Here is a 12,870-nt window from a genome sequence, read left to right on the forward strand (position 1 = left end):
CTATCAAATATAAGGGACTGACTATCGTAAATGATACAGAGCCACCTCCCTGAAAATATCGCAGAGACAGTTTGTTTGTTTGGACCACAATGCTTATCCACAACTTTCCAACATCCCATCGTGGATTGCGCAGAAGTTGCACGGAGCTTCCGGTGCCGCAGCCGAGTGTGATCTACAAGCTCACAACAGCTGCATCTGCGACGTGACGTGAGCTTGTATGTCTGCTGTTAACCGGAAGTGTGGTGCAAACAATTCTCCAGTAAATTCCCGCGGAAAGAGGTGGATAAGGTGTGCCAACGGTGACGCAATTGTAGTCCTAGAGCGGACATATTTTGGGTCAAACACAGGTGTTTCAATTGTTTGATTGGCATAGAACTAATGATCTACTCCAATCAGAACACCTGTGTAAGGCTGTGTTTGACCCAAAATATGTCCGCTCTAGGACTACAATTGGCACACCCTATATGAGATGATTTTAACTCATTGGTTGTATACAGCCGAGGAAACCGAAGATTTTTCTATGTCTTTCACTGCTGGCTTCTCCAAACTGTTAACCTGGGCGCTAATCCAGTTCCCATCGTGCACGATCGGACACTGCCATGCATCGTGTGTGCACGTATTCCATCAGCTTCTGAAATCCGTTGAAATTTAGAAAATGTATCCATCCGTTCTCCATCTGTAAGCCGTGGTGTTTACACAGAAAACTAACGGGCCGGAATAGAGGATGGACCAACCGCTTCCGGTTTGCGGCCTCAATGTTAATCGGTCCGCTCCATAATGTGTCCGTGTAGAAACCGATCCCGGAGCATTAGTTCCGTCCCATTTTAGTTCCGCTTCGATAAAAAACAAAATTTTAATTAAAGCGTATTAAATCTTCGGGTTCCTCCCCTACAAAGGTTTTTTTTGGCACCAGTTTAAGATGACTCAATGTTTGTTAAATAATCGCAGAAGTTGAAAAAACCTCCGCAACCCAGGGGACGAACAAGTGATGTCAAGACTTCGGTACTCTATTGTGGTCTTTTAGCTGTGGTGTATTTGCCTATCGTCTTGTCTGGATTGACCTGAGCAAAAAGATTTTCCGTTGTGGACAATGAAAGACATCTAATCTATAAGCTCACAACACGTTGCGATGCTGGGCCACATGGAGGGCTAGTGTTTTGATCAGCTCCTCAATGGAATATAAAACACCTCAGTGAAATGTGCCTTCATAGGGAAAAACAAAACTGGACTGGGCGATGAATTAAAAACAGGCTGCCGACTTTGGACCCTCATCAAAAACGATAGATGGGTTCACAGAGCGCTACAGACGACAGTCGAGATATGCGTATAAAACGGTATGCAAAATAACAGCTATTAAAATATATTAATTTCTCTTAAATAAAACTACACCTCTCTTCCCTTGTATTCCCAAGTGTACCTGATGATGTTTACTTGGACGTTGGGGAGCAACAGTCCACGGAAGCATTTTTAGAAGCTTTTGTTAAAGACGGAAGGCAAACTAATTTTTTTCCTATTCTTTTTTTGTTTTTGTTTTCTCTCTTCTCCTCGGTTCTGCAAGGCTGTGTTCTTTACAGACATACTCACGTCAACTGTCCACCCCAAAGAAAAATTATCTCCAATCCCTTTGGTTTTCTAATGACCTAATGTTCTACTCACAAACACACGCGCACGCACGCACTAAGGAAGGAGTCCAGTGCTGGCATGCCACTGATTGGCAGGCTCTCTGATGTGCTTGCTGGCTGCCGGGCCCTGAGAGCCAGACAGTCCGGTCTGGTTCCACACACAGGCTGGTCTGGGACAGAAGAGCTCAAACGCCAAAACAAAAGGCTCAGGCCCACGCCCTACTACCACCCACAGTATTGGCAGACACAGGCCTAAGCATTGATCCAGGAGATCTAGCTTTAGAGACTCAAGACGTCCAGATGCAGGTCTTTTTAATCGACATGGAGTATAAGACAGAGAGGGCTCAGGTTCGGCCCTGTCCGGTCCGGGGACAGTGACCATGCAGTGCCGTCCAGCGCTGTCCAGTTGTATCCCCGTCATCCCTTCGTCACATTAAAAGAAAGCTCAGCCTACTTTTTTTTTTAAATCAAAGTCCTTCCCTTTTTTTCCCCATCCCTCTGACTGTAGTCCTGTTGCATTCATGTGAGTCTCAGGAGTGCATCCAACTGACGGGCACCCAGTTCGTCTCCGTCTCCACCTTCTTCAGCGCCAGGCGCAACTCACTGAAGGCCGCCACCAGGTCGTCGTTGACGATGACTTTCTCAAACAGGTGTCCGTACTGGCTCTCCATCTGCTGGGCGGAGTCGATCATGTCCTGAAAGTCCTCCTCCTGCATGGGCGGGAGGGAAAACAATGGGAATAGGAAGACAGGAAAGGAGTACAAAGGTTAGCCAAGTTAGTCTCATCGTTCACATCTATTTTGTTCCAAAACCCTAGAACGGAGTGGAAGACAGATCAAGGAGAAAACACAGGAAAAAGATCAAGTTTGTGTGAAGAGGGCAGAATAGGGCCAAAAGAGGGGCAAGGCAGAGAAGGCAAAACAGAAAATCTCTGTTAACATTTATCTGTTCACAAACAGCAAATATAGCTCACGAGCAAACAAGGCAGGAGATAAATTCATATACTGTAAACATAAATTGCATGGCTGTAAACACACAAATAAACATAGAATGGACCCAAAACAGAGCCCTTTATAACCACCGAAGGTCACTGTACCCACATACAAACACTGGCACGAAACCCTCATAGGACAAACCTGACCTCAAGGAATTTTCATAATTTCCTCGGCTGAATACATGCGGCTGTCCCGATTCACAAGAAAAATAAAACGACGCTCGAAATAAGCATAAGGACAAAACATCGCCATAATTGACAAAAGTTAGACACGACATGAGAACTACACATAATTGATGCATGCCAGGCCGGGCTTTTATATGTGTGATGGGGCAATGACAGCTTGTGGACAAACGCCCCGTTCGCTATTGGACGTGGAAGCTCATTCCATGGGAATCTGTCGTGCAACATCTCGTGGTCGTCTCCCATTCATCTGGCCTCTACCAGAGACGGATACAAGCACATTGTTTTCACTTGCACTGTTGCGTTTCTCTTTGCTGTATTGAAGGGGGGAGGAGTGGGGGGGCACAGAAAGATCACCCAAACTATTTTTGAAAAAGTCGTGAAAATGTGTGCAAATCTTTGACTATATGTATTTTCAAAGCAAACGTTTGTAACTCAATTCGATTCTGGGGGGTCCCTGGAACTGCATATTTTGAGATGCGGGTCTGTGGCCAAATAAATATCATTTTGGGGGTCCTTCACATGAAAAGGTTTGAGAACCACTGACATAGTAGTCTCTCAAGAACAGGCTAACTGAGCTCCAGTTAAAGGAGACATCCAGACCAAAACACATATAGGGTTAAATCTGCCTTTTATCATACCCCTTCATACCTGCTTTAGTCCATTTTTTTCATAGCTGCCCCTGTTGCTAGATTTCGGCTGCCCCTGTTGCTAGATTTCGCGGGCTTTCTCATAACTAACACAGTGGATTGTCCTTAGGCTAGTGCGGTCATTTCTTGAGCTTCAAAGTTAGTATTTTTTTATTGGATTGTGTTTACACAACGTCCTGAGACGAACCACACCGCTGTTTTGACCTCACAGGCACCCTTACTTGTATAACAGACCCCTCCCTCCCTCCCTTTCTAGCCTCTCCTCTCCCTGCTCTGGTGCAGAGCAGAAGCCGTTTGACAAGTAAGGGTGCCTGTGAGGTCAAAACAGCGGTTTGGTTGATCTCAGGACGTTGTGTAAACACAATCCAATAAAAAAATACTAACTTTGAAGCTAAAGAAATGACCGCACTAGCCTAAGGACAATCCACTGTGTTAGTTATGAGAGAGCCTGCGAAATCTAGCAACAGGGGCAGCCGAAATCTAGCAACAGGAGCAGCTATGAAAAAAATCGACTAAAGCAGGTATGAAGGGGTATGATAAAAGGCAGATTTAACCCTATATGTGTTTTGGTCTGGATGACTCCTTTAAGTGAAAAGGACCTTTTCTTTGACGATGGCTAGCCAGATTGCTGACATTGCTGAAAAAGTCTTAGAAGGATTCAAAAGACACTTATAGAATTGGGTCAAAATTAAAATTTTCACGATTTTTCAAAAATAGCAGATATACAAGCTCACAGCGCGGCACTGATAGTTAAAGCATAAAATAATGATACACAATAATGTGTACCCGTTCTAAATGGGTTAAACAATTAAAACCGGGAAAGCATCTTGCGTTGGCTATTAAAAAATAGTCGATATACAAGCTCACAAATCTCAAAAATCGACTTCATTCAGAAGGAGTTTATAGAATCGTTCTCAGGTCTTAATGGGTTAAATTTGTTGCTGCCGTGTTCCTTGCTATACAGAAATGTCTTCTGTGCCCAGGTAACCAAACCATCTACGGTGGTCCTACTGGGGCGTTTCTGGTTGCGGCCGGTTCTGCTCTGTCTGTGGGCCCTGGTTGGTTGATTGTGCCCTCTAGATGCACTGCATGGCTAAAGTGGCTGTACTGATTTAGCTGCTGCTTTTACTGGGAACACTCAACTTTAGATCTCCGGATAGATACGGTTTTATATTGACTCAACCTGCCAAACACACAATTATAAATACACTCACAAATACACGTCATTCATACGCCAAACTCAAAACGTTCACGGACACACACACAAATTAGCTCACATCGTGCGCTCTCAAAACTCACACGGTGCATTGTGTGTGTGTGTGTGTGTGTGTGTCTGTGCGTGTGTGCACATTGTGCACTTAAACACAGCCTCATTAAAAATGAAAACTCTTAAACGACTCGCCTTTTAGAGACGTTGCGCATAGCCAGGAGTTACTTCAGAACATTTTTTTTTCTTCAAATAATGGATTAGGCTTGTGGCTAAATATAAAGCACTAGCTCGCAGTGACACGTTCTAAACGCTCCTTTTGGGCTTGGCCGCCGCGGTACGCATTGGATCGACCTCGCAGAGCAGTAACACAAACCTGCCCACGCCATCTCACGCTCGATTGTCTTTTGTGAGCGGAACATGATGGTTTTATCAGCCCCCGTCTCCGAGGATGAGAGAGAGAGAGAGAGACGAAGGGAGATGAAAAGACAAAAGTCCGAGGGAGGACGGAGGGGTTTGTTGGTCTGGGGAGGAAGTCGCTCCACCGTAGGCCTATATTCTCTCCTTGTGATCTCTGTCCTCGCAGGACTTTCCCCCTGTGTATGGTTGGAGCGCGACCAGCAGATGACCACTCTGTCCTCCAGCCTAAAGACAAACGAACCAAGAAGAAGTACCCCAGACCTGTCCTGGCAGCGGCCGCAAACCGAGAACCCCTTGTGGTCGCTTGTGTACTGTTGTGTGTGTGCCGTTTCCATGTGTACCGGTGAGCGCTGCGTCGCCGTCTGTGAGCGTAGCTATTAGGCCATGCCAGGTGGATCACAGACAGAAGCCAAGCAGGGGTCAGTCAGTCGAGTTAGGGGTGGAGGAAGGTGGAAAAGAGAATCGGGGGAATGGAGTTAAAAGAGAATGCGTTCGGTCTGAACGATGGTGGTTTCAGCATCGACATCGCATCAGTCACACAGCATGAAGACATGAGGCAAACTGGGCCCATCCGTCACACTACACAAAATCCCCTTAAACGCTCGATAGAAAATGAAAGATAGCAAGGTTTACATTTTTCCAAGACGAATCTTGAAGGAAAACATAAATAACATACTTTAGTGACATTTCATTATGATTTGTTACCACGCTTGCTTTGTATTGCTCGCTGGCTCTCAGTAACGTGCTTTTTGATTGCTAATGTTTAAAAAAAGATTCTTTAGAGCAACGTTTAGTTGTAAATTATTTGTTTGTTTGTTTAATTACATGGCTGCTTGGACACAGCATAACATTCAAGCAGAACAACAGGTCTGTTATCGAAGTCATTATCAAGAAATAACACACAGCTGAATCCAACGGTTGACCAATCAGAGTCAAGCATCCAACCAATAGCCGTGTACCAAAATGAGAGCTGAGAAGCGACACGTATGTTAATGGCAGTGGGACAGGCAGCAGGGAGAGCGTTATCTCGTCAACCTCTGGCCCAGGAGCAGCAGGAGCCCCGCAGCCTCCTCACCACGGCCAGGACCTCAACGGAAAATCTGCTTTTATTGATCCCAATAAAATGCACCTGCCCTCTGTATTAAAAATGATAAAGTATAACAAAAACGGAACGGATCTGGTTCGGCGGCAAAAGGTCCCCTTTTTTTAAATTCTTTTCCAGAGAATAAAATATATGTCCCTGCCTGCTTGGCTTGGGGAGTCCATTTCATTTCATTGCATTTCACGTCAGTCCAGTGCGGTCTCCAAAACTACGATATCTTGGCGCTTTCAGAGGGCTTGCATTAGAATTACTTGAGAGTGTGTTGCATCAGCCTGGTTCTGGTCAGTGTGCTTCCACTTTTCGAGTCTGAAATACTCCATGGCTCTTAACAACGGGCCAAGACGTTGGAACTGCTCTGCTAAAACAATACGAGGACTGTTCATAGGCTGCTTTATCATTAAAGCAGACCTCTTGCCTCTCCAGAGAGAAGTACAGCTGGCGTTTGGGGTGAAATACATCTGAGGCATCTCACCAAAACAAGGGCTTCTCTTTCAGCCTCCTCTACAGGCAAATAGCTGGTGGGCTTAAGGCCCTGTCGGCATCCACTAACATTTACACGGCGTATAGAGTGGGTTACCTGGCTGGAAATACGCCTTCTCTGTCAGCTGGCCGTACACAGACAGAGGCACGCTTGTGTTGCACCACCTGAGAGACCGCTAGAATCCAATACGTGGCCAATATCGGGGCAATTCATGCGTCAGGCCTCCGTCCCCGTTTGTTACAACTGAGGTGTACTGTGTGTGCAACCGGAGGCCCCCTGATGGATTCTGACAACAAACGTAAATCTTTATACATTTCAGCTGGAAGTAAGTTTTGATGACGTGTTGACTTTAGAAAGGCTACAAACGAAGACATGCCCAGTTTAATATTCAACATATATATATTTTTATCTTAAAAAAAGGTATTAGACTAATACTTTGACCGGATGAACCCGCAGACGAGCTCATGCTGGAAACTTGAGCAGCGCCGTCACCATCATCAGACCCAGACTCTTCTGACCCCCGCGAACTGAGAACCTTGGCCGGGGGCCCTCGCAGGATTCTTACGAGAACGCGAGCCGACTTTGTGACTGTACGCTCCGCTACAGTCTCACAGTAGGCGTTTGACAGGGGAAGGCTTTTAAAACACCCTGGAACCTCCGTGACGCGGCGTCGTCGTGGCATTAAGGAAGGCCAGCGGAGGAACCGAGGGATGTTCCGAGTTATAGAGCTGACCTTCCAACAATGACCCTGCAGACTTTCTTCCTGCTCTGCTCTGCGCAGCGTGTGTGTGTGTGTGTGTGTGTGTGTGTGTGTGTGTGGATGGTAACACCTCATAGTGCCTGAGCTGAGCAGACATGCGTTTAGGGCAGGGACATGCTGGGTCCCTGATTCAGCCCGGGAAAAAGAGTTGGAGAGGCCCTCATTGCGCGCTATAGAGAGAGATCTCTCTCTATAGCGCTGCTGCTACTCAAAGATTTGCCATTTCAGATCATGACAAGTGACAAGCCAGTGGGCCAATTACATGAGTTATATTTCGTCATTGTCGGGTGGAAACCTTGTATGTCCAAAACCATTTTAAAACTAGTGAAGTTGCGAGGCGTTGTGTGCTTGTAGATCTGCTGTTTTCACTACTTTTGTGCGACGGCCTTGTATGATGAAGCAGGGCTTTGCTTTGTGAAAAAATGTACAAATTTGAAACTTGGAGATACGAGCTCTCTGCCCGGACAGTGACGATTTACTTTGTTGGCTGCCCAGCCCCCAAAATGGAACGAAGGCCGACATTTTTTTTTTTCCCCCTAATGGCCGGCCTGGACCGGCCGGGAATGAACCGGCCGTTCGGGAGTTGTCCCGCTTTTCCCAATGGCCAGCACGTCCCTGGTTTAGGGTGGTGGGGGGGATTGAAGGTGATGGGATTCAGATGAAAACCCAGAGAGCGTGTGGACCGGAGGAGGTAGCAGCGCGAGGTTACTACGAGAGCCGTGACGCCCCCCCCCCCGCGGTGCTGCACCTGCACCCCCTTCACACCCCGTCACCCCCTCTGCCTGTACCCCCCCCCCCCCCCCACACCACCACCACCACCACCTCCTCCCCACCTTCTCCCTTCAACACTGGCTCGCCGCGAGTTTCCATCACTTTCACAGCCAGGTCTCTCTCTCTCTCTCTCTCTCTCTCTCTCTCTCTCTCTCTGCGTTCTTTTTTTCTCTCGTCTCCTTCTCGCAGCTTCTTCTTCGTTGTGGTGTCATCCGTCCCTTGGCGTGTCGGTGACCTGAGACTTGGCCCAAACCTGGTCATGTGGAGGGGGTGGGGGGGAGGCAAGCGAGCGAGCGAGCGGCCCCGAATGAGCGGCGTGTATCAAGACAACATCCCGCTTTCAGCAGCGGAAGCTTGTGATTGGCTGAACCGGAGGTAGGGAGCGCTCCGTTGTGTTTGCCTGGACCTCGCGGAGGTGCCGAGACCTCACTCTTGTAGGTTATAGGTAACATAATATGCCTACATGCAATGTAAGAAATAATCATAACACATTATAAACATTCTATATTTATAAGGTCAAGTATTCTACTTAATAATTGGGACTTACAAGAACCATTATCATCTATCTATAAATGCGAGAAGTCTCTGCGTGTGTGTTTGTAATCCGCGTATCTCGAGAACCGTTCGTCCCACCGGCTTCAGATTCGGCACGCGCGCTCCCCGCCGCGGCACGGAGTGCAGTGCCGGGCCTCGACCCGACCCGACGCGCGGTTTTCCCTAACCGGCGCGAAACGTTCGGAATCTCCTTATGCGGGGCTGATTGTTGACATCAGGCTGTTCCGGAGGAAATCGGCGCAAAATCGGTCATTGTGACATCACTGCAGTGCCGGGCGCAAGCGCTGACTCATTGTGACATCACTGCAGTGCCGGGCCTTGCCTCGACCCGACAGATATCTCCGTATATGGGCATAAGACTGAGAACTCCATATATGGGCATATGGGCAGATACAGAGATCTCCATACAGTATATGGGCATATATAGACAGATATCTCCGTATATAGGCATAAAAGGGACACAGACCCTAGACCCGACAGATATCTCCGTATACTGAGAACTCCATATATGGGCATCCTGCCTCGACCCGACAGATATCTCCGTATATGGGCATAAGACTGAGAACTGAAATCGGTGCAAGCGCTGACTCATTGTGAGATTTGTGACATCACCTCATAAAAGGCTCTGACATCACGTACGCCACATGAGTCAACAAAAAATCTCTGTGAGTGTGTATGTATGTATGTAATCCGCGTATCTCGAGAACCGTTCGTCCCACTGGCACGCGCGTTCTCCATATATGGGAATAAAATGAATGCCCGTATGCGGAGCTGATGTCTGACATCAGAGTTTTCCGCAACCGGTACTGTGTGTCCAGAGATCTTCATATATGGGCATAAGTGGACAAAGACAAACAGATGGTCAAAACGGGTCCTATGACAACAGGTATATTGGGGTTTGCATTAAAGGGTGGGGCATTCATGGGGTTTGCATTAAAGGGTGGGGCATTCATTCCCTATTTCAAATTCGGCACGCGCGTTCCCCACCGGATAGACAGATATCTCCATATATGGGCATATAATGGACCCAGAACTATAACTGCAGTGATCTCTATATGGACATAAAATGGACGCCGACAGACAGACAGATACAGATATCTCCATATATGGGCATAAATGGACACAGGCAGACAGATGGTCAAAACAGGTCCTATGAAAACAGGTATAATGGGGTTTGCATTAAAGGGCGGGGCATTCATTCCCTATTTACATTGTTCCGAGTTGGCCAGGTCGCCGACTAGACGCTGGGCCGCCCGAAGGGCGGCCCAGCTTCTAGTAGTTATAATAGACCTACATTTACAGTAGTTTAGGCATTTTGGTTTGATAAGGTTGTGGGCAGAACAATTTGTCCTTGTTATTTGACTATTTTTACTTTAATTATAATTAAAGACACTTCATAGTGAATTAGTGATTATAATAAATAGCCTATGTCATGATTGCTGTTATAATAGATCAGATTGTGTTTATAATATAACGCCGGCGCGCCTCCGTCATCTCCACCGAAAACAAGCGCTCCGCCCTTGTTCCATTGTTGGAACCGGGATGTTGTTTTGATACACGCGAATGAGCAGTGGGCCCGTCGGGGCTGGGAAAGCCATCATCCAGTCCTTCCACAGACGGAGGGCACCGGCGCAGCGGGAACGAGAACCGGCTAATTGGTTTCATCTGGGCCCCCGCGGGGACAGCAGAAAGGTGTGCGGGTGATGACCTCATCTCTCTCACACACACACACACACACACACACACACACACACACACACACACACACACACACACACACACACACACACACACACACACACACACACACACACACACACACACACACACACACACACACACACACACTCACGCAGTGCCCAGATAACGTTTCTGTTATTTCTTGCTCTGCTAACCCGTTAAACAGGAGTGAAGCCACATGTCCCTGAAGCGCCATCTCATAATCTAACTCCAGCTGGATTCGCCATCCATGTCCTTCGTGTCAGGTCAAAGACTTCCAAAGTGAAGGATGTGTTCAGTTCAGGGGAGCGTTCTTTAGGTTAAATTATACTTTATTGACAAGAATGGCAACGGGAGAACAACAACAGCATAATGTATAAACAGCAGCAGGACATAGAAGGCAGCAGCACGATACATAAAGGCAGCAGCATACACTAGGCATAGGCATACTAACAGCCGCAGGAGAGCGGCAGAGCATGACATGTATAACTGTGATACTATGCCGCATACTAACAGCCTAGGAAATAAGAACATGCATCTATATAGTAACATAAGCAGGAGCATAACTTTGGCAATGGATTCTGTATTCGGGTCATTTCCTGCAGGCCCACGATCACACGTGTCCTGTACCATGTACGGCGAAGTAAATGTATGGCCATGTACATCGTGGGCTTAAACATATCTCTGCGGGCAATGACCCGAGACCCCCCGCGGGGTCTGACACAGAACCTACGGTGGAGCTGGGGTGGTGGCGGGGCAGCAGCTTGCAGCAACAATAACTACCTACAGGCAGGTCTACCTATGTATTGTGGGTAGGGGGCGGACACGCAGGTCCCGACCACGTGAGCACGCGCGCAACCTCTAGTCTAGACCACTCCCCCGAACTGGCTACGTCACTAGTTCCTTCGCAAAATAAAGGAAAGCAGATATACAGGAACATCATTCTGACTAACATTTAAACACTGGGACGGAATGCGTGCCCCTTGTACAGTACATGAAATCAAAGGTCTGATTTCTACGATCCAGATCAACCTATAATCCCTTTTGATCTGAAATGCGGACTATAGAATCTATGCTCAATATTAGACTATAATATTTATCTCTGTGATTTGAATAACTGCCAGCTAATGTGGTGGCATACCAGGGGACCAGTTGTCGGAACTACACAGAACTAAAAATGTCTATGTTTGGCCGCTAGTTGCGCTGTTCTGGTACCAGAAGCACCATGTTCTCTATAGGATTCCATTCATTTCCCCCGAACTTTTACATTCAATTTTCTTACCTTAAATGATTAAATACTTTATGGTTCCTGTCGCTAGTTTAAAGCCTCGTTTCAATCACCATGATATGCGTTATGTGAAAATGTGGTCCAATTTATGTTATAATTGATGTTAAAGCAGGGTATGCTGTAGGAGGGGCTTGTGATCATAGGCTTGTGATGATTCTTCTTTGTGTGCTTTATTTTCGGCAAGCTCAAGACAATGTCCCAGCATAGAAATCAATGGGTTCCCACCCTCCATATTTTTTTAGTCTGTGTGGCATACTGAACTTTATTATGGTCATGCACAAACCCATTACAGTAGCTATACTGGTATGTATGCTTGATGCAATTTGTTTTTCAAAATATAAATTTGTAAACTTAGTTGACTCTGATGGGCTAAAGAGGTCTGCAAATACAGTAATTGTTTGTGATTCATTTGATCTTTTTTGCAGTTCTGTCCATGTTGAATGATGTTGGTACCATAGGACGTTGATCAAAATAACAATTCTTCTACATTCTCTAATTGTGTAGACTGCTTGTAAATTAAAGGAGCTATAGTCAACTTTTTCTTGAAAAACAGATGCTAAAATAAAAATAATGTTTCGAAAATATTTTATAAAAAAATAAGCTTCATATATGTGTTTCTATTCAAAAATGACCACAAAAAGCGTAAAATAATGATAAAATAATCATTTTGGCCATTGTCAGACTGACATTTTGTTTACATTCTAGTCTATAGACTAGAATGTAAACAAAGTGTCAGCCCTACAATGAAAAAGTTGACTATAGCTCCTTTAAGTAATGCAGATGTTTTGCAATAATGTGACTCTTGAGAGTCTCCATCATTTAGCAGGGGACCACCTGGAATCCCTTCAAGGACCACTGGTGGTCCCCGGACCACTGGTTGAAAAACACTGGTCTACAGGTAATGTTACTGTAAGGTCCATTTATGCTTTGCACGACAAGTGTGTTGGTCTTAGCATCACCATACCTCTGGAAAATTGAATGGTTGCAGACCCTTCATAAAATCACACTGTGATTGGTTGGAGAAAAAATAAGCTCCGTTAACGCGGAGATGCATGAGATCACATTCCCTTTATGTTTTCTGGCAACGCTGTTGGTGAGTATTACACAGTACGAATGCT

General features: G+C 46.2%; 1 protein-coding gene across 1 annotated transcript in view; it reads right to left on the reverse strand.

The window, feature by feature from the left end:
- Positions 1 to 392: 392 nt before the first annotated feature.
- The window catches only part of LOC308306800 (MAGUK p55 subfamily member 7-like), a gene marked incomplete at its 5' end in the record, with an annotated part of 139,009 nt that continues 126,531 nt past the window's right edge, over positions 393 to 12,870 (reverse strand). The window contains one exon of the mRNA XM_080751842.1: positions 393 to 2,332. Within this exon, the coding sequence (XP_080607968.1) occupies positions 2,153 to 2,332 (180 nt within the window). The 3' untranslated portion in view covers positions 393 to 2,152. The remainder of the gene's footprint in view (positions 2,333 to 12,870) is intronic.

Source organism: Nannobrachium achirus (genome assembly GCF_963921795.1).
Source record: "Nannobrachium achirus genome assembly, chromosome: 21".
Lineage (NCBI taxonomy): Eukaryota > Metazoa > Chordata > Actinopteri > Myctophiformes > Myctophidae > Nannobrachium > Nannobrachium achirus.